The sequence below is a fragment of the Condylura cristata genome, unplaced genomic scaffold (assembly GCF_000260355.1).
Source record: "Condylura cristata isolate star-nosed mole 26May11 unplaced genomic scaffold, ConCri1.0 scaffold00032, whole genome shotgun sequence".
Classification (NCBI taxonomy): Eukaryota; Metazoa; Chordata; class Mammalia; order Eulipotyphla; family Talpidae; genus Condylura; species Condylura cristata.
In genome coordinates, this window is record NW_004567133.1 from 2,299,631 (window position 1) to 2,321,798 (window position 22,168).

A 22,168-nucleotide genomic window follows, 5' to 3' on the forward strand; every position below is an offset into this window, starting at 1 on the left:
CCGCCTAAGTGCCACTGTCCAACACTCCCATCCTGCATTTGGAAAATGTGATGATCCAAAGTCACAGAGCGGCCTGGGCAACCCCCGCCTGCCTGCCACACCTCACCCAGGGGCCCAAGGTGGGAGCTTCCAGGCACTTCCCAGCACAAGGACTCTGGATATAGGTCCGCACTTCCACCCAGGACACAGGCCAAGGGGCCAGTCACATGTGCATCACGGTGTGTTTCCAAGGAGAGACGCCAAGTCGCCTGTGCCCCGCGCTCCGCCCAGCACTGTCAGCACGGAGCAGAAGCCCCTCCACCAGCCGCGTGGAGGAGGCCTGCTCCTTGTGGCACTGGGGACCAGAGGCCTGGTGTGTGGCCTCCCAGACTGGGGGTCGCAGCCCAGCAGCTGAGACTGGGGGTGGGGGTGCCCCTGCTCAGGCATGGGAAGGACGTCAGTGGGACTCCTTCCCTCTTGCAGGTTTGCTGTAAAGACGACAGGCCAAGCCAGCAACAGGCTTCCCAAGGCCAGAGGCCCCAACAGGCGCAACCACTGCCAGCAGCCTCCCAGAAAGCAGGTACGTCTGCTGTGCCAGCGACTGGGGTCTCGCCAGCACTTGGGGGAAGGGCAGGCACACAGGACACCCGTCTTTGTCCTTCTCGCTCTCAAATCCTCATTTCTCCACTACAGGGAGCAGAAGGCAGCTGGCCACGGCACGATGTGTCCGGTGTAGGCAGACATGGGCTTGGCCTGAGCTACATGTCGGGCCCTCCTGCTGCAGCTTCTTGAAGGAGCCACTTGGGCCACAGTTTGGGAATCTCCTTTCAGGGCTGGAGGGAGGCACAGGATGGCCGGGACGTGCTGAGCACTAAGCTGGGCCCCACGGGGGCACAGGCCCCGGCGCCAGCGGCCTCCAGACAGCTGACCAGACGCACACGCCGCACGTGAGCCACGCCACGCTGCCGCACTTCCTCCTGCTGCTCACGGTGCGTCTCCTTCCAGGGCTCGGGGGCTCCCGCCCCTCAGCCCCGAGCCTCCCAGAGGCTCACTCCCCAAGAACCCGCCTACACTGGAGCCAGAGGCCTGCCTGGCCTCGCTGGTGACCTCCCAGGTCCGTGGGCCTCATCCGGGGTGAGGGTGGGGTCTGGCTGCTCCCTGCAGGCTCCCTTTGGGGAGAGGCAGTCGGGTGCATGAGCCCTGGGTCTGGAGGCAAAGAGGCGTCTGACGGGTGTCTGGGTGTGGACTGGCTATTCCCCTGCCAGCTGCAATACCCCTTCCTCTGGAAGGCTCCGGGTCTACAGAGAGATCAAGGCTGGCCTCACAACCAGTGGAAGCCCGTGGGAACGGGATAAGACGCCGGCCCCGAGCCCGCCACTGGACAGGGCCTCCTCAGGGCAGGGCCAGGCCTCCGGCTGCACGTGTGCCAGCGTATCTGAGGAAGCAGATTTCCACCCTCCTGTGTGTGTGGGGGGGGGGGCGGGGAGCGAGAGGAAGGGAGGGTTCTGTTCAAAATGGGGAATGGCAGAAAAAGGAGGTCGCAGGGATTCCACAAAGCAAAACCACGGCAGGCCAGCTCCCCACATAGGCCACGGTCTCCCAGATGCCATTTCAAATCACGCGGAAAGCCTCCACGGGCAGCCGGGCTCGCTGGGGCACCCACACAGGCCTCCCACAGGGTGAAGCGAGTGCAGCCACCCTCCCTCCACCCCCAGAGCTCTGGGGCCTCCAGGGCTGAGGCCGCCCCCAAGGCACTTGAGGGCCCGTCCCTCCAATCTACGGGCACAGCACAGGGCTGCCAAGACAATCTCAGACGGAGCCCCGGCCCCGCACCCACCACCGCCACGGGCCGAACGGCCATCTGCCGTGTGAATCGGGCCTCCTGGATAGGAGCTTCCGATAAAAACGATTCTTTGGGGAATGAAAACAACAGTTTTTCCAGCTTTCAGGACATGACATCTCTGCTTTCAGAATTCTTCCCACAGATATTTCCTGCTGAAGGTCGGGGGGCGGAACACTGATGTGACCTTGCCTTTGCCCTCTGCTTGATATTTTCCCTCCACAGCTCCAGTACTCGGGACATTCCTCAGGCTGCTCAGCACGCTCCCTGCACCAGCGGCCACGGCCTGGCCAAGAACCGCCCCAGGCCTAAGCTGGCTGACTCCCTCCTGAGGCCAGGCAGCGGCCAAAGAGCAGAGCCCCGGCCCCAGCAGCTTTTCTTATGAAAATCGGCCGGATCAGGTGCCCGCGTGGACACCGTGGACACTGCCAGCAGGCCAGGAGGCCGCCTCCCCCCCACAGTAGTGCGAGCCAGGTCAGAGTCACCGGCCTCTGCCGGACTTGGAAGCGCTGCGGCCGGCGGCCACGTGGGGGCAGTCTCGAGCTGACTGCGGCCGCCGAGCACAAGTTTCCCAGCAGCACCCAGCTCCGGACATCTGGCTGGGAAAGACCGCGCCTGAGACTGGCCGCGCCAGGCAGCCTCCTCTCAGGACCTGCTGAGCTGGTGGCCAGGTCGGCCCTGGGGAGCTGCCAGCTGGGGACCAGTGGGGGTCGGGCCTTGCAGGGAGGGAGAGAGGAGCCGCAGGCGCTGGTCTCCAGGAGCTCAGGGGCAGCCTGAGACGGACTCCGGAGCCACCGTCTGAGCACATGCAGGAGGCAGCGGGCGCGGGTCCACTCGGGTCCAGCTCGGGACGGAGAGCAGTGTACCAGCCTTGAAAATACAGCCAGGGCCTTTCACAGTGCCCACCCAGGGAACAAAGGGTGGAGGGAACAGGCTGGCTGGCCCAGAATACCCACTGGGCTGGAGCTGATCCCAGCACCTCAGGCTGACCGGCCGCCTCTGGGAGACACGCTGGGCAGAGCGCTGGGCAGCCTGTGTGGACCCGGCGCACAGGGGGTCTCAGCTGCACCCGGTCCTGCCTGCCCAGGACAGCAGGACAGCCGCGTCACGCTGCTCAGGGGCAGGCTGGGACCAAGCCAGAAAGGAAGGAAATGGTGGCTTTGTGTCTGCCACACAGCAGGATTGGGGGGGGGGGGGCTAAAGCAAGCTCACCCACCCAGCTCTGGGTACCCGGCTGTCACATCCCAAAGGGCTCTGCGCTCCCGCCTGGCTCGGTCCAGGCCCGACCAGGCTGCTCCTGCCCCACACAGCTCATCAGAAACACCAGCTTAAAACCCCAGTGGGGCCTCAGGGCCAGGCAAGCGCCACTTTCTCCACGAAGCCCCCAGACTGCTCCGGTCAGAATCACGCTCTCCCTCAGCGTTCTCTGCACCTTTACTATATCGCATGACTGTCAGATGCACATGGAAGTGAAGTCACACAGGTCATACATACATGTTTAAATTTTTCAGCTCTCAGCAATGTCTCTCTGTGTGAAATAGTGGAGCATCGTGTGAGGGATGGTGGCTGACACACCCCTCTGTCTGCTGCCCCCCACATCCAGGCTCCCCCAGGGAGGTCCCCTCAAAACCTCACCCTTGTTCCAGGGACCTCTGCACCCCGAGACGGCCAGGAGACGCCTGCCCCCGGCACAGCCGTACCTGTGACGTCCAGCTCCTCCTCCAGGCTCTGCATGTACAGGGGGCACTTCTGCTGGATGAAGTACAGCAGCTCCACGGAGTTGGACATCCAGAAGAGAATGTGCTGCAGGTCAGGCACCAGGCCGGCCATGGAGATGCTGGCCAGGGAGATGGGCTCCTGGCTACCGACAGAAAAGCCGAGTGACACCAGAACCAACCCCGTCCGTCCCGATGGCACGACCACCCCGGTCCGTCCCGACGGCACGACCACCCCGGTCCGTCCCGACGGCGCGACCTCCCCCGTCCGTCCCATTGGCACGACAACCCCGGTCCATCCCGATGGCACGCTATCAGACACCGCCGCCGCCAGCCCGCCGCCTCGGGCTGGGACACTGAATAGAGACAACCTGCGGACACCGGACGGGCAGGAGCACGTCCCCTGCGAGGCTCAGCGGGAAGGAGCCACAGCCATGAGCGAGAGACCGGTAAATCAACCCTCTTCTTTGGGGAATCAGCTCGGAAAGTGCTATGACTGGTAAAGACAGAGAGTGTCCCAGTGCGCGTGCACGCGCGGAAGGGAGGTACCGTGGTTTGGGGACAAGAAACGTGAACTTAATTAAGTCTATTCCAAAAGAAGAGGAGATAGGAGTTTCCATGTGTTCAAACAGCTAACAGAGGAACTGGACAGCAACATAACTATTTGGGAGGAGCCCGGGCAAGACTGGCTAAACACTGCCAAATACGGCCTCAGGCAGCTGGGGTCAGACAGTAATGTCCAAAGTCCATGAAGCAAAGGCTGGCCAGCAAGGCCTGCTATGAAGATTTCGAGGTAGTTCTAAGAAAAGTCAGAAATGGTCAGAGCGACGAAGTTGCCTCTGCGGACCGTCGGGGTTGGGGTTGGGGTTGGGAGAGGAGTCGGTGTCCATCACAAACGTTCTCTACTGTTTGATCCATCCACCAAGGAAGTTTGGGTGTCCCCGGCTAGCTAGAAAGAGCCACCAGGCCTGGGGGGCAGAGCCGGGCCTCCCCCTCCTCGCAGCCCTGAGCGACGGCCGCCAGGCGGCGTGGTGCCCGGTGGTGCTCCCTCGGGGGCCAGCTCTCTTCCCAGGCACCATGGCGGGGCAGGGTCGCCTGCCCCTGGGTCGGACAGGGCTCTCCCTGACCCCTTCCTGGGAGGGCTCTCCCTGACCCCTTCCTCCTGCGCCTCTCGCACAGCAGGCCCTGGGGTCCAGGAGCGAGTGTCTGTGAGTCACCGTACACGTGAAGCTCCCTGGTGCTGTCCCAAACCACCTCGAGCAGTTGTGGTGGATGTGGTAGGACCGGGCCACGCAGCAGAAAATTCCTCCTTTTAAAACGCCATCATGCTTTTCTGGCCAACGCGACCCACGGGCAGCCAGCTCTTGAGCAGGCTGTTGGAGACCACCATGTTGAGAAGGTTTGGGCCCTGGGGCTGAGCCCCCAGGTGCGGTCAGTGATGGACACTGATGGCCGGTGAGCAGAGACCGTTTTATAGCAAATCCAACCACCGAGATATGACTTGGGTGTGCCTGGGGGTGTGGCATCCAGCTGCTGTGGCCACAGTCCCAGGGAGCCCCCAGCTTGCTGGGGGTTCTGGCAGGCCGGCCACGTGATCGTGGGGCGGCACCGCTCCTCGGCCTGCAGGGGCAGACTCTTCAGTCCCTCCCAGCAGCTCAGGAAGCCGGAGTCAGTGACCTCACAGCAACATCGCGCTGGCCCCTGGGGGCCCAGGGCCATGGCGCCACACAGGTGGGGCTGTGAGGAAGCGCCTGGGAGGGCTGAGGCCCCTTTCTCTTTGGCTCTCTGGGGCCTGTTGTGCTGCTCTCACAGATGTGACGTCACTGGTGCACACGTCGTGACCCCACTCTCTGCCTGCTCCTGGGGGGAAGGACTATCAGCCCTGCCACCCTGCTTGAAAGCGAAGCAGGTCTGCGCCCCACCCACTCGTGTCAAGGCCCTGGAAGTCCTGCCCTCCACCCTGGCTATATGCACGCGCACGTGGACAGCTTGTCGTTATGAAAGGATTAATCTGGCTCTTCAGAGTTTAATTCTGTTTTGTTTTCCACATGAAGTGCCCTTCTCAATTTCAGCCAGAACTCAAAGGGACAGACAGACTTTTCCTGAAAAATAAGCTGCCGGCTAGAGTTTCTGTGTCAAACCCAGTAAGGTCAGCAGCGAGTCGACACCAGCCAGCCCTGACGACACAGCAGGCCACTGACCGGGTGCAGGGCCTGTCCCACCTCCAGGCAAGCGCTGAGTGGGATGGCGGGTCATGGATATGACACCAAAGGCACAAGCAGAAACAAATGGGACAATCTCAAACGACAAAGCTTAACCGGCAAGGAAACCATCGGCAGAGAGAAGAGGCAGCTGACAGATAGGAGATGTTCACAGAGCACTCATCAGATAAGGGAGGGATTCCAAAATACGTAAGGAACTCCAACCACTCAAGCAAAAACTAATAACCCAATTTAAAAGCAAGCTGAGGACCTGAGGACAGTTTCCCAAAGAAGACATACAACGGCCAACAGACACGAGAAGGTGCTTGACATCACTAAGCAGAGGGGCAAACTAACCACAGTAAGTACCTTTCACCTTCAGGATGGTTATGATTAAAAAGACCAAATTAATAGCAGGGATGCGGAAAAATTGGAGTCCCAATGGCACTACTTGGGGTGCAAAATGGTACCGCCATTGCGGAACACAATGCAGAGGAGCCTAAAAACTAGAAAGTAGGGCCACCATATGACCCAGCCACCCCTTCTGGGGATTTAGCCCGTTGCTCCCTGTGCTTCCTTTTACCACTACCCCCCCCCATATCTCTGGCCAATACCCCAGTTCTTCTACTAAAAAAAAAAAAGAAAAAAGAATTCAGATGGGAAATCCTAATTCAAATGTCAACAAGCGCACCTTACCATGCTAAAAACAAAAGCACTAGCCACAAACAGCTTCATTTCAGGACCTCAATCATGGTTCACAGATCTACCCACATCCACAGCTTCACAGAAAAAGAAACACATAATGATCACGGCTGCAGAAAAAGCTCTTAGTCAAAGTCATTGGCCGCGGGACATTTAAAAAGAGCCACACAGCAGGAAGAGCTGAAGCAAACCGGGCAAAGTGTTAATGAAGTTAAATTCAGGTGTGGGTTTGTGAGTGACTGGCAGACTTCATGCCTTTCTGTATTTTGGAAGTGATTCAAATGTTGAAACAAAAGAGCACTCTGTGGGGAAGACACAGGCCCCACGGCCGAGTTCTGGAAAGCTGAAGGAGCCCACAGCCCACTGCGGCCGGGGGAGGCTCCGGTCCGCGCCGGCCTCCCGCCTGCCGGAGCCGGTCGGCACAGCAGAGTCGCTTGGGAGGCTCTGGGCCCCGGAGGAGCTGGGGGCGCAGGCTGTCGTGAGTGAGCGAGTTCTGGGGGGCAGCCGGGGACCCAGGCCGCGCTCCAACCCCGCCTCCTGGCCTCTGGGCCGCCAGTTCCAGCGTCTGATGCGGGCGGGTAAGCGGGCTTCCCCCTGCTGCCCTCTCAGCACGGCGACTGGGCTGCGAGGAAGGGCTGCGGCCGCCGTGCCTCCGCGCTGCTGGGCGCTGCTGGGCGCGGCCGAGCTGCCCGCCTGTCGCCCTGGCCTGGCCGCGTTGCGTCCGGGCAAACCCAACGCGCTGGGAACACCTGTCAACCACGCGCCAGCCCACCTCAGCTGCCGCCACGGAGTCTCCAGGAAGGGTGGGAAGGGTGTCGACGGCAAAGCATCCGGGGCGCGCGGGGGCTGGGGCTGTCTGGGCGGCTGCCCGGACGCTTCTCTGAGCGCGCTGGCTCCGTAGGGCGCCGGGCCCGCTGACACCGAGGCTCGGCTGGGGAGCCGTGGCTCACCCCCTGCCCTGGCAGCAAGGCCACAGCGCCCAGGAGGCGCTCAGCTTTTGTGTCTGTGGGGGCCGTGAAATCGGGACACGGAGCTTTCTGTAAAGCAGACGTGGTCGGGGGCAGGAGTCCCGCTCTCCCCTGCCAGGCCCTGGAGGCCTACAGAAGGGGCAGGAGCGGCTACACTGGATGGGAGGCACGAAGGGAGGGGCTATGCTGGGGTCTCACCCAGTCTCAGGGGTGCGCAGGCGCGGGCGAAACAGAGCCTCCCCGCGCAGACTCCCCGCGCAGACTGCAGAAGGGGACAAGGCTGCCCGCGAGGAGCGGATAGTCTGCCTGCCCGCCAGGGCCAGCGCCGCCCGGTCCTGGCCCCACAGGGCAGCCCCGTGGGAGCCCCCGAGGGGCAGGGACGTTGACAGGTACTTACAGGTGCGCCTGCTTCTCCGCCAGCTCTTTGGTTTTCTCCTGCAATCAGAGGGGCAAGGGGAAGCAAGCGTGAGAAACACCGCACGCCGCCGGGCATGTCAGCGAGAACACGGCCGCGTTCATGTCACACCATCCCCGTCAAAACAAGCCGTCGCTGCACACATCCTGCGCCCGCGGACGTGTCCTGGAAGCCGTGCTGGGGAGAAGTTCCCACGTGCCACAGCTGTCTTCCCATGCCACTGCTGAGGGCGAGCCGCATACTTCCGGCAGCAGAACTATTTCACAACCAGCCGGCTTACATAACAAGCAGCCAGCTCAGAGCCACGAGGGCAGGCCAACCCTCACGTGCCAGGGGGGTCCGCTGCTCGCATTGTTGCGCTTGACACACACACGTTCAGAAGCCCAGGGATGATGCTTAGCTTGATGTGTGCTGGCACATTTACAAATATATTTAAATGTCACAATGGAGACTGAGTCAGCCAGGATTTCCTGTCACTTTCAATCAAGAAACGACTGCTGCGCAGGCGGCAAGGAGTTCTCTGGCTCAGCGCCGCGCTGGTTCTGAGGTGCGCCTCGGTCACCTACACATCTGATGAGAAGCCTAAGCACAGGGGAGTGGAGAGACAGCGCTGCTCGCCCACCGCCACTGCGGGGCTCTCGAGGGCCTGCCGGGGTTGTCCCCAGCAAGAGGGACGCACAGACTGACCTTGGGGAAGGAAGTCAAGCCCACGGGCCTGTTGCCATGCTGAAAGCAGGCTGACCGCAGGGGCTCTGTGAGAAAGCTGCTCTGGCTGGAACCTGTCTCCATCTCCTGCCCTTCCCTGCCCCGGCCATGCCCCTCAGCTCCTCTTTCCTCAGTTTCCTCAGCTGTGATATGGGACACAGTGAGAATTAAATCCAACAGTGTGTGATCTGCCAGTGTCTGGCACAGAGCCGACTCGGAAAGGGCTGCTCCCTGTGGAAACTCACACCCTCCAGCATCAGATCACCATGGGCCCACGTCACCAGCACGGACCTCATCTGCCTTCCACGCACAGACAAGAAGTGAGCACGCTGGGGTGACACGAGCATCGGCCCCTCTCGGGGCCCGCGGACGGCCCACGCAAGCCTTTGGAGGGGGCAGCCCATGCTGGCTTTTGCCTTTGCACTTTCAAACATCTTAAATGGAGACTGGAATTGATGCATCTACCCAGTTTCTACACAGCCAACAGGTTTCCTTTTCCCACGTCTCCCCCCACCCTCGGGAGGCAAGATGGACAGGGGTCTCTAAGGGACGGTGTGACGACCAGGGCCCCCTGGGAGACCAGGCGCTGGAGGGGCAGGAAGGGACGAGGCCCTGAGCATGGGCCCAGCAGCACAGGGCCGGGTGTCTGTCCACACTCCACCTTGCAGCCCACAGCAGGGAATTCCACCCGAATGTTTATGGCGTCTCTGCCTGGACACCCTGTCCCTGAGGGACGCTTTCAACGTACAAACATCATGTATCTGTGCCGCTACTACCAAGCTGACAAGGGCAGAGGCACCCAGGTGAGATGGGGCTCGGGCTCCCCTACAGGGCGAAGCGGAAGAGTCTCGGGGCGCGGCGGACTCCCCGTGGTCCTGCTTCTCCCGTCTGCCCGAGGGGCCGGGCAGGAGGCTGGCCCGCCACTGGAGGAGGCGCTCATACCCCCCCCCCCCCCCATTCAGAGCCGCCCCCCACCTGCTCCCACAGCCCACGGAAAAACAACGGACAACAAGACGCCCCTGCCCACGACTGACCCAGACTGTCTCCCGGATCGCCTTGGCAATCTTGAGCAGGAGCTGCCCGAAGGAGCCTGGCTCCAGGTGGGTGGCTGAGTGCTGGACGCAGAGGCAGAGGAGGAAGGCGGGGGTCAGCTTGTGGTCATCACCACTCGGCTCAACCAGCGTCATGATCCGCTGCAGCAGCACATCCTCCATGCCGGGCTCAAACTCCAGGTGCAGCTGCCGGGGCCGGGGGAGGGCAGCCCACGTGCAGGTGGAGGTGCCCCGGGCCCTCAGCGCCGCCCCACACATCCTGCAGCTCTGCGGCATGGCCCGGAGGCGGGCCAGAGCCTGTGCGGGCAGGGATGGGGCCGCCGGGTCCTTGAACAGCAGCAGGTAGTAGAGGCCCAGGGACAGCAAGTCCCCGTGGTGCAGGGCCACGGCGCGCCCCACCTCCGAGAAGTTGACGGAGACGGGTGCCCCAGGGATGGGCTCCAGGACCAACCAGCCCCGCGAGTCTCTGCCTGAGGCCTGGCGCCTGCGGATGGTGCAGTGGAGGGGCAGGATGTCCGGGGCCGACAGGCTAATGCTGGGCTTGCTGGAGGGGGTCCTCTGGCCCACCGTGTGCCGCTCCCGGTTGAGCACGTACACCAGGCTGTCCTGAAACAAAAACAGGATTTCAGGGCCAGGGCACCACCTTGAGCACCTGAATCCCCGGGAAGAGAAATGTGTCTTGGCGCCTGGTCACCTAAGCCACGTCGTCCTGAGGCACCCATCCGGCACCTTCTATAACCTGCTGCATGCCCCCGCCCCCGCCGCCTGCCCAGAGTTAGCATCCAGCCTGTCTCTGGGGAGCAGGAGCCCCCCCCCCAGCAGCCTAGTGTCCCCTCAGACACCGAGAGTTGACTCTGGAACGGACACATGAGAAGCCTGATAAGGACCGGCCCAGGAGCAGACACTGGTTTATAGACAAGGGCCAAGAACCCCAAATGCACCCAGGTGACAGGTGGGTAGATGCACCCACCCTTACTACGTCATGTCACAGTGTGGCCCAAAGTGGGTGGGAGGGCTCAGTGCGAACCCGGGGGGGCGGGCCGCTTCTGTAGAGCAGGCTCCCGGAGTTCCTAAGGACTAGACCCAGGGTGCCGAGACACTGCCAACACCAGCGGGAGGAGAGGCTGGCTCTCGCTGCAGGACGGGGCGCCTTTTCTGTGCCCCTCGGAGAAAGCTGCCCTGTAGGCCGCTGTGTGAACACTGCAAGACCTTCCCCGAGAGCCCTCAACATGTGGGGAAGAGAGCCACGCTGTGCTCTGCTGGCCCGGCGAGCCTGCGGCGGGGTGGACGCTCCGCTGCCGAGGGGCCTGGTGCCCGGTGAAGACCGATGCTAAGGTCAGCACTAGAGCAGGAGCTGGGGAGCGTGTCCTCCCTGAGGCCTTCTAGTGGCCTGACATAGAGAATGCTCTGGAAGCAAACGTTTGGAAGCCCCAACTCCTCCAGGCTAGGATGGGCCCAACCCTCGCCCGTTTCCACAGCTGCATCATCTCCAGAGCGATAGTAGCCACGGGAGCTCACACCGCCTTAGGTAACAGCAGCGGGAAGTGTCTACACCGAGAACTTTCTCTAGCCCTCCTGGGCAGGCCTCCCGGGCAAGGGGGCTCAGGCAAGGCGGCTCACGTGCTGCTGGCTGTAGCCCTGCAGCAGGAGCAGGTGGGGCGACTCGTAGAGGGAGTAGCGCATGGTGTCCTGGCAGGGCTCCTCCGGACCCTGGGCAGCGTCGGGCAGGGCGGTGGCTGGGCTCAGGCTGGTCTCGCTGACGGTGCGTCGCAGCCGGGGCGGAGGAGAGCTCTGGGCGCCCCCTGAGGCCGGAGCTGGGGTTCCCTTGGCGCGGCTCCGCTGCAACCTCCGAGCTTGGGCGTTTATCCCTGGAGGGTAAGAAGCAACACGGGGAAACCGTCAGAGCCCCACTGGGGCGCGCCACTAGGACCTTCTGCATTCACGTCCCATCGCAGGGAGTCACTGCTACCTCCAGTCACACTTGGCAAGTAGGTGAGCAGGAGGACGCAGGTCTCGCAGACCGCATCCCCGAAAGGCGGGGGCGTCTCCGGCTCATCGCTGGTGGCCCATCCCCCCAGGGGCCCTCCGGGAGCCCACTGGCATGCCCCCCCACCTGGACAAGCCACAGCGTCACGGCCCTCCCCTCACCCGGACACCACCACCCCCAGCCCCCACCCCGGCAACATGGCCTTCTGCGGGTGCCTACGCAGGGAATCCACATGGGGCCACGCCACCCCAAAGCCCCACCTGTCCACCTGGCCTGGCCTGTCCTCTCGCTTGTGTGTGTACAAGGCCACCTGGGACTGCTGAGATTAGCCGGCCGGAACGGGTCACCTTCCTCCTCTCCGTTTTACAAGGAGGAAGAGGTCAGCCTGCTCAGGTCTCCCAGCGCTCCGAGCCCAGGCCGCTCTCCTCCCCGAGGCCGCTGCCAGTGCTGCCAGGTCGGAGCACCACACACGCGCACACACATGCCCACATGCACACACAAGCCCCAACCACGCGTGCACCTTGCACATACTCAAACCCATGCACACAGAGGCACATGTAAACACAAACACACCCATGAGAGACTCAGTCTGGTAGATCCAGGAAAGCAGCAAAACGCAGGGCCCCCACGAGCACCGTCTCCCCGCGTCACTGTCCCCCCAGGGCTTTTCTGCCGAGCCCCCCCCCCGAGAGGCCCCTGCACGCAGCCTCCGTCCGCCTCCATCTGCAGCGCAGGTCCTGCGGTCACTCCAGACAAAGGCAGACAAAGCCAGAGGAGGAAGGCGGGGCGGGGTGCTACCTTCCTGGGCGGCTGAGCCAGCTTGGAGACGTCTGCCCTCCAGAAGGAGCAGGCTCCTACAGCCCACAGGGGCCGGGCTGCAGGAGGCGAGGGGCCGGCCGCAGTGCGCCGGGCAAGGCTGTCCGCTGGCGGCGCCCACTGCTCCCTCCCGCCTGCTGCAGTCGGGCTAGCGCAGGCAGGCAGGGACTGGCAGGCAGGGAGCAGACCAGGGCAGGGGGTGGGGGAGGGGGGAGGCGAGGGGGGGCAGAGTGGGGGATGAGCAAGTGGGGAAGGGAGGGAAGGCAGCGCAAGGGGAGCAGGCAGGAGGGGTAGCGGAGGCAGCCCCACCCCGCAGGCACCCCACTTCCCCTCTGACTTGCCATTCTTTTAAGAGTGCCTGACCCCTTGGCTGTGGAATCACTTAACAGCCGGCCTGTCCCTGAAAGCACAGTTTAAAGAGCAGGCTGAAGTTATGACCCAGCCCCCAAGCTCTTCTCTCCACAGAGGGTGCAGCTTCAGGAACGGATGCACCCCAGAACCACCTTCCAGCCTGGGCAGGAGAAGAACCCCAAAGACGGCCCCTGTCTCTTGGGTTCCCAGGGACCCCCGGAGGGGTTGTCACAGTGGAGGCAGGTGGCACAGGATGTCCAGTGTCCCCTGGGCTGAGCCCCGTGAGGGAGCTCACAGCCCACTGGGCCCCACTCTTCCAGTTAGGGTTCTGCACCTCCTTGCAGATGATGCCCCCCAAGGGTGCCCAGGACTGGTTCCCTGACCCCATTGTCTAAGGCGGTGGTTCTGGCTCCAGCCTGGGCTCAGAGCCACCTGGGGAGTTTTAAATGGGGCTCCCAGGTCTCCTTAATAGGTTGTGGGGTGGCCTGCCTAAGAGCTGAGGGCCTGGCTGGGGAGTGCTGCTCTGAGTACTCCCAGAGGCCACTAGGAAGGTGACAGCAGTTTTCACCGCCCTGGGGGCCCCAGGGTGTCTGAATTGACCGAAAGGCAGGAGGTGGCTTGAAGCCCGGGGGGCTGCCGGACCCCGACCCCCGCAAAGTCTGCGCAGTGTGCACAGCAGTCACGCGGCCGGCGGCCACCCTGCACTTGCCAGCGTGGGCCACTGAACAGCCCCCACGGAGGACCAATCTGTCACGGGACAAAGACCAGGGGTGGAAAGGCAGGTGGAGATGTGCTCACGGGCTCGAGAAGGCACGCAGACACCACTGTGCGTCGCCCACATTGGCAGGTATGTGGCCATGAAGCCATTTTAAACAAGAGGTACGAAAGACACCCAGCAAATTCAAGACCTGCTGCCTTCCGGTTAAGGAGGCACCGTGCATACCCGCCTCTCGGGTGCAGGGAATTCCATCTCCACGGGAGGAGGACGCTCGTCCCACCTAACTTTACTTGCCAAATGTTTTACTCGCTTTGTTTTTTTAAACCCCCTAAATAAATATGATACTAAATTTTATGTCTGTTTGGGAGGTGGGTGTCCAGGTGTCCACTATGTGATCCTTTACATTTTATTTAAAGAATCTTTTGTTAAAGTAAAAACCACAAACATTTGAAGCCCTGTTGCTGCATATGACTTTGTGGCTCCCCCACACTGGGTGGAAAGAGGGGCCCCACCCATTCAGCTCTGGAGATGGAGCCCCAGCCCCAGGTCCCCAGAAGAGATCCCAGGAGGCTCTGGGCTCCCAGGGTGCGATAGGGCGAGGCTGACCCTGCTGACAGCTGGTTTTACTCTGCCACGGGCAGGAGCTCCTTGCACATAAACCTCATTTTCTTTCTCTCTCTTTTTTAAAGATTTATTTACTTGTACATACAGAACTGGGGTACAAGCCAGAGGTGCAGGGCAGTGAGAGGATTCACCATAGACAGAGTGGAGAGCAGAACGGGCAGATTGACGAAGTACACTGCTGAGGGGAGCAGCAGGTGGGTCAAGAGAGGTCTGCCACGCCATGTGAGTCACCTCTGGGGCGGGGATCAAACTCGCACTGAGGCGTCTGCAGCTGGCTTGCGGTGCTGCGCTCCAGCCTGCTGCATCACCAGGGAGGCCTGAGCCTCATTTTCTCTCATTTCCCCTGAAAATGACCGTCCTGGGCAGGCCCCAGGACACGAGCTGCTCCGAAGTCTCCTGGGGTGCATTCTGCGAATGACTGTGCCCACACCTCCACCTCCTGCCAGCCTCCACTCAGGAGCTAAGTGAGAAGGTTCTGGAAGCTGCCAAGCATACCGCCCAGGTATGTCCCTTTCCCCAAAGCCCCACTTGTCCATTGAAATCCCTTCTGGACTCTGATAAGTTACTCACACACCTAGCCCGATTCCTTACATTTTGGATACCTAATCTTCTTCAAGTAAAGAGCAGTTCTTAGAACTTCTTGTTTCCAGAAAGGTAGCATATGTGGGACTACCTGCCATATAAAGAGGCATCGGTTCGATGCCATCCACCCCGCTCCTCCTTACCCCACCCCCGCCCCCCAACCTGGCCCAGATGCCCCCCAACACGCGTTGTCAAAAAGCAGAAACACAACCAGCAGAGGAACCAAAGAAGGGGCCCGGGTAACTGGCTCCTGGGGCTACCGTGCTCCCCCACCACAGACATGAGCACCTGCCTCGTTCTCGCTGAAGGACACACCTGGCCCCATCTCACCTCCCAACGGTTACAGCTGCACAGGGCCCAGACTTGAGAACAAAAATGATCGCTTTCCAGCGTTTTAAGAGGATAATACAAGGACAGCCCCTGAAACAACTCTTGCAGCCTCTTAAGGGAGTCCTGGGTGAGTCAACAGGCTCAGCTGCCCTGCGGCTCCTGAATTCCACGTCTCTGGCCTGGGAACAAGGGAAGCGCAAGTGTGGTGGAGATGGTGAGAGGGCCAGTGTCCCTTCACATGGACGTGTTTGAAGAAAGAAGCCCTGAGCTTTTCTTTCCCTGGTGGCAGGTTCTAGAGAGATTGTCTACCTGCCAGAATTAAACCTGCCAAGCAGGCAGCCTGCAGGGCCGGGATCCATGGCTCCTTATCTCCCTGGACCAGACACTCCTGGCCTGGCAGCCATCTGGGCCAGGTTGGGGGGCGGGGGTGGGGGTGAGAAGGGGCTGGGTGGATGGCACCGAACCATATATACGCCTCTATATACGCACCTTCTCTCCCCTCTGTAAGAGGCTGTTGCACAGGTACCCTGTGCTGGTGGGGAGAAGAGGACTCTATACCAGGGTGACAAAATTTAGTGTGAAAACAGCTGGTAGCTGTCATGAGAGCACAGTCAGGGGCTCTCGGCTGGTTCCAGGTCAGCACTGGAAAGACAAACACAATTCTTTTCCTGAACGTCACCAAGTTCAGGACAACACAGTCAACCTGTAGGTCTCCCGCTGGATCCTGTTTTCTCTTCTTTCCCTGGATTCTAAAGGTTTGAAACAATAGATACAACTCGAAGTTTCTGTTGCTTACACCCTCTAAGGGCTGAAGAGGTCCCTGAGGTGTGATTATAGCTGATGACTGACGGGGTGTGTACTTGTCCTATGTTAGGGAATTTTACCAAAGTTGGGGAATGAGAGCATTGCAAAGCTATCCTCAGTCACAGTGACACTGCTGAGATAAGCACTGCAGGCGTGGCTGCCAAAGGAGAGGGCGGCCTGGCCTTAAACAAGTTTTTGTTGTTTTTCTTTAACTGGAATGCCCTTTTCTAGGTTAGCAAGGGACAGGCGGCTTGAAGTGAGCCAAGCAATCTGTGGAGTAAATTTGAAATTTTTTTTGTATTTGAGATGTAGCAAAAAAGGAATTACTTAAAGACAAGCTGATAAGCACTATCTACTACGGGGTCAAGCTTACTCTGAACATTGGCATTTAACCCCATTTTATTCTCATAATAAACCTGATCATGAGACTACGTGAGCCTAGCTATTCAGGACGGCTCCTAAAAAGTATTTTGCAAATCCCAACACCATTTCCAGATAAAACAGTCAGCACACTGTGTTGAGCAGAAGGCCGAGAAGAAGAAATCCTCACGCTGACAGAGGGCCTCAGCACAAGCGCACAGCTACGTCTGGACTGCGTGGGAAGGGCTGAGCCCATCCCGCAAAAGATGCGGAAAAGACAAGATCTGCGCTCGTCACTTCTAATCCACATTGTGTTGGGGCTGGAAGCCAGGACAATCAGGCAAGAAAAAGAAATCAGAAGCAAAAAAATTAGAAAGGAAGAAGTATCATGTGCAGATGATAGGTGTTTCACATGTAAAGTCCCAAAGAAGCCACTAATAAGTGAACTCCACAACGCTGCAAGATAAAAAGTCTACACTGAGAAATCAGTTATTTTTCCACATACTAGCAACAGATAATCTAACAGTGAATTTAAGAAAATAATTCCATTAGAATGGCATCAAAAAGAATGAAACACTTAGGAATAAATTTAACCAAGAAGGCCTACGTAGGTTGATTTAAGTTACATAATAAAATGTAAATGCACATACTAAGCACCAAAATGTTAAAATCACTTCTCTCTAGGAGGTGATTTTACAATTGATTCTTACCTTTTTTTATACTTTCCCTAATTTTTTTTAAAGATTTATTTATTAATTCATACAGAACTGGGGTACAGGCAGAGATGCAGAGGGTGAGAGGATTCACCAGAGACAGAGTGGGGAGCAGAACAGGCAGATCGAGGAAGTACACTGCTGAGGGGAGCAGCGGGCGGGTCAGGAGAGGTCTGCTGTGCCATGTGGTCACCTCCGGGACAGGCGGGATCGAACTCACGCGGAAGTGGCTTAAGCTTCTTAGTGCTGCACTTTAACCCGCTGCACCACCAGGGAGGGCCCTATACTTTCCCTAATTTACCAAAGTTTCAGCAATGGATATCTCTCTCTTTTTTTTTTTTTTTTTAAAGTGGGAAGAAATAATACTCCTTAGAAGAGCGGTGTTTCTATGGCAAAACTGCACTTTCTATGGCTAGTGAGGTTCTCAACCAGGGCATAATATCCCACACTAGAAGCAACTAATAACCTAATTAAGAAAACGGCTAACTGGGTAGACAAAATGCCTAAGCCGTCTGCTAGTCAAGATGGAAAGCCTCTCAGAACCGTGCCAAGGAAAGAGCAGCGTGTGGCAAGACTGGGAGTTTCTGGAGCTGAAACCGAAGGCTGCGCCGCGCCCCAGCAGAGCCCAGGCCCCCTCGGCAGGGAGGACGGCAGGAACTCCCCGCCCGCACTGCGCGCCCACCCCACCAAGGCAGCAACCCATTACAGGGGCCGGCTCGGCCCCTCCACAGCCTGCCCTTCGTTCCTTGGGTCTACTGGGGGCCTTTGGCCCCAAGCTGAGTGTCTGTCTTTGGGCTTCACGGGAGCGGGTCCCCCCAACCCCGCCTCCTGCCCCCCCACTCCCCTTGTGTGCACCCACCGGGCTGGCAGTGTAGCCTGAGCTGAGCACCGCCTCATTCCAAGCTGGAAGGCAGCGGGAGGAAACTGCTTTAGCAGTGGAGCAAAAAGACACTGAGGGAAAACTGGGAAAGAAAAGCACATGTGGCTACAGGATGTCCAGAACCTGGGGTCTGGGAAGAGTCCTGGGAACCTCACGAGTGTGACGACAGTGGCCCATCGCAAGTCTGACACACGGAGGTAAAAAATGCAGTGTTAAAATACACAAATGACAACTCCATGACCTTAATAAAGTGATGAGAATTGTGGAAGATACAAAAGAAACAAGATGACGATACCGCCACGACAGAAGTAAATGCATTCATCGGACACAACAGATGGAAACACCTTCCCCAAGACACACACTGAATTTTCAGGGCCAGGCTGGGGGAGGCCGTACCCTCCCAACGGAGAACATTAAGTGTGATGGACCACAACCCAGAGTGGCTACATCTTCCCACAGAGGCCCTGGAAGCAAGAAGGAAATGAACCCAGGCCTCCAAGGCTCTAGGAGAGGGGAGGATTTTCATTCTAAAACTTGGCTTAACTATTAACCAAGCATTAAAATGGCATTGTAAAGATCTTTCCCGACATTAGAATAGTCTAATCAATTTTTAACTCTCGTGTATACTTCCTCAGAAAGCCACTGGAAGAGACGCCCCACTGAAACAAAGGGAACCGGCATGAAAACTGGGGGCTCCTTCTCCAGGGGACACCTGGGGGCACAGCCTAAAGCAGGGACTGCAGCCAAGCAGAAGACCCAAAATGCTGGAACCGATGAAATACACAGCTGAGCATCTTGCAAACATGTGAGATCACTGGCGGAAAGTTGGGAATATCAAATTAGTGAAAAGTACCCAAAAAGAGTAAGCAAACAATAGTGACAATAATTACTTCAAAGTTGCATATACCAACTTTCAGTATAAGACAAGTATATGTGAGAAGCGATACACAGTTATTACAAATGTAAACCCTCCTTACTAATCTAACCAAAATGAAGCTCCAATTGAGAGGGTCCTATGACTGGAAAGAGGGGGTTCAAAGAGCTGACTTCCAACCTTCCCTGAAGGGAATGCTATATAGGGTTTAAAAATCAAATAGTAGAATACATTTGTTATTCAAAGATGCAGAAGTAAATGCCCAAAAAAAGTAGGTCAGAGCTCAAAGTGGTTTCCTAGGGGGAAGCAAATTGAGAGAGGGTGAGGCGGCTGTTTGTGTTGTTTTTAACCACCAGTAAGAAAGTATTAACTGGTGCGTGCGTGTGTGTGTGTGTGTGTGTGTGTGTGTGTGTGTAAAACTGGTGAAAATAAGTACAGGTTTTTAAACGTACATCCTTTCCAACCTACTGACTGAAGGCACATTTACTATGTGCTTTTCCTGACATTTTAACGCCTCTGAAAGTGAGCAGCATCCCACATTCTTGTGGAACGTCTGCTAGCTAACAGTGAGATGTAACAACCTGGCTGTTATTCCCGGGGTTGAGAGTCTACATTTCCGTCGTTTAAGGACTATTTAAAGCATGAATATGAGTTCTGGTTGTTGCCTGCAAACGTGCAGAATAAGCGCCCGTGGCACAGACAAAACCCCTGGTAATACCCGAGCGCTCCTAAGACACAGGCGTCACCCGTATCGCCGGGGGCGCAGGCAAGGGGGGGCACAGGCAAGGGGGGGCACAGACGTCCTCAGCTCATGGGTTAGCCTGGACTCATTCACCAGTCTTGTTCATGCGTGCACAGAATTGATGCAGATCAAAGTCCATGTTTAAATAAACCTTCAGGTTTATTAGAGCTAAAACTAAGAATTCTAAAGAATAACTAAGCATCATGTGTTTGTTTGACTTATATTATTTTTTATTTTGGTGACAGGTAAACACTGGTGATCTTACGATAAATAACATCTTTTATTTGGTGAATCCAGTATGGATGGGAATGTACATTCAGAACTGTTAGTAATAACCCCCCAAAACACAGACTGCTCCATCCACACCGTAGTATATTCCATAATCCCTAAAAAGAATGAGTAAGAGCTATAAAATGATGTGGGAAATTCCCAAAGGGGGTTAATAAGAAAAGCAAGAATCAGAGACGTATGTGATCCCATTAAAAAAACAACAACACTTTGACAGAAAGCATGTGCATGTGTGTGTTTAACAAAGCTGTACAGGATCATATGAGCACAGTAAAATCATGGTCACTGTGGAGGGCAGATTTTAAGGTGCCCATGATCCCTGCCCCCTGGGATTACTCCCATGATTATGTTTCTGGGAGAAAGAGATTCTGCAGAATGATTAAACATGATCTTAAATACAGGGATTATCCAGGGGGCCCAACCTAATCACGAGTCTTCAGAGCAGACTTTTCTCCAGCTGGTCATAGAAGTCTGAGAGGGTCTGGTACGAGACACACCCTCCACTGCTATCACAGCAAGGGGGTGCAGGTGAGGGGGTCACGGGGCAAGGAGCTGAGAATGGCCCCTGGTGAGCAGCTATGGGGAAAAGAAAGAAGTGAAGAAAAGACAGACACTTTAGTCCCACAACTCTGAGGAGACGAATTCTTCCAGCAATGGGAGAGCTCAAGAGAAGTCTTGGGCTCTAGTCAGGATGACAGGAGAGCCAACTACACCCCTTGTAGCACCCAGCCACCCCAGCGCCCCACTGTGGAGTGTGTAGGAGGGTACTGCTCCACACCCCTGAATTCGTAGTTGTTCCACAGCACTAGAAGCAAGTGCAGATTTTAGTAGGAGAAGTGGGGCTGCGATGACATCTAGAATAGGAAGGGACTGCGGCATGGTGGGGGCTGGATGAATTCTGACAGGTATGGTGGGAAAAGCCTAGAATTTCTTGAGGAGGCTATTAATAGAAAAGAGAGAGAAGACGTTGCTGTAAACGTAGGGCAGAGGGCAGTCAGCAGCACTTCCCTGAGTTGCTTAGACAAAATCAAAACTGCTGTGACCAGCATGCTAGCAGGAGCCCGGGCTTCAAGAGCACTGCCAGTGGGAGCGGCACCGGGAGGGAGGAGGGTCCTTGCCACGGGCGGAGACTCGGGCATGGGGGTGCACCTGAATACTCAGCGGAGGAGAGTCCCAAGCAAGAGTATGGAAGGAGCTACCTGATGTCTTCATGCGGCTTATAGTGAGGGGAAACTGACAGAGGAACTGGTAAACAGAAAAGGAACAGAGCCAGGACTGGATGACTGAAAATCAGCTTCTCCAAATGATAAAGCCCGAAATGGCCGCAAAAAGCAGCATTGTGAGACGTGTGCCTGAACTGTGGATGGACCACAAAGTCAAAGTGCTCAGCCACACTGATTAAGGGGTTCTGCATAGGTTTTCTCTTTTAAGCCAACGAAGGGTAAGAGTGCGTCCTTCCACCATTCTCAGTAGAAACAGAAGGGTTGCCTCAGAAATATCCATAGTTTCATCTAATGGAATAAATCACCATGAAATTCACCTGTAGCCCACAAGATTCTTGAGAAAATCTCATCAGCAGAAGCCATGGGCAGCTCAGACCAAGCGGGACAGAGCACAAGGAGACTACTGACAGGAAGCAGGTTGAGGACAGGCACCCAACCGTGGGCATGCACCACTTTTCACGAAAAGAGAGGAGAGCTCAGCACCCACAGGTTCCTGTATCATCTCCAGACTGGAAGTGTAACCAAGGATGTCCGCTGAGGCTGGCCTGACTGAATTTCAAAACTGCTTTGGACCAGTGACTCCTCACCACCCACTTCCCCTTCTGACTGAAAGGCCTATATATATATAGCTGTCACTGCCTGCCCCATACTTTTTGCAGGAGTTGGAGCAAAGCCAGTTCTGGTGCTACAGGGGCCATAGGTGGAGAACTGTGCCCCCCCCCCCCGGGGGCTACATTTAATGGTGGTGCTCAGGAGCCTCCACCACCCTGACCTACTTAAGTAAGATTTTGGCCTTGAACTGACAGACTTCAACAAGATGAGTGCGCTCCACATATGGATGCAGGTCAGCATAATGGGGTCAGAGGGCAGACTGTGGTAGCCAGAATTCTAAGATGACCCCGTTACACAGTCATCCCTAAAGGTGGGTGGGAGCTGGGAGTGAGTATGTATTGTTAAGTAGCAAAGAGGTTTTTGCAGATGTAATTAATTTTACTAGTCAGTTCACTTTGGGTTCATCAGCAGAAGATTATCCAGGTGTGCCTAACCTAAACACACGAACTTTTAAAAGTGGGGAGGAAGTCAAAGATTCAAAGGGCCGCCCTGAAGGTGCAGGGCGCTGGCGCGCACTGGCCTGCAGGTGTGGGGATCTGGCGAGAGGGAGGAAGAACAGCCCAGGTGAAGGCCAACAAGGAAACCGGAACCTAAGTCCTGTAAACCACCAGGAACGGGATCCTTCCTAGAGTCTCCTGACAAACAGCCTGGCTGACATGTGCATTCCCACCCCGGATACTGAGCTCC

General features: G+C 57.4%; 1 protein-coding gene across 1 annotated transcript in view; it reads right to left on the bottom strand.

The window, feature by feature from the left end:
* Nucleotides 1-22,168, bottom strand: part of RADIL (Ras association and DIL domains) — a 59,607-nt gene that overhangs the window by 11,127 nt on the left and 26,312 nt on the right. The window contains 4 exon segments of the mRNA XM_012731949.1: nucleotides 3,520-3,680; nucleotides 7,803-7,840; nucleotides 9,560-10,183; nucleotides 11,198-11,445. Of these exon segments, the coding sequence (XP_012587403.1) occupies nucleotides 3,520-3,680; nucleotides 7,803-7,840; nucleotides 9,560-10,183; nucleotides 11,198-11,445 (1,071 nt within the window).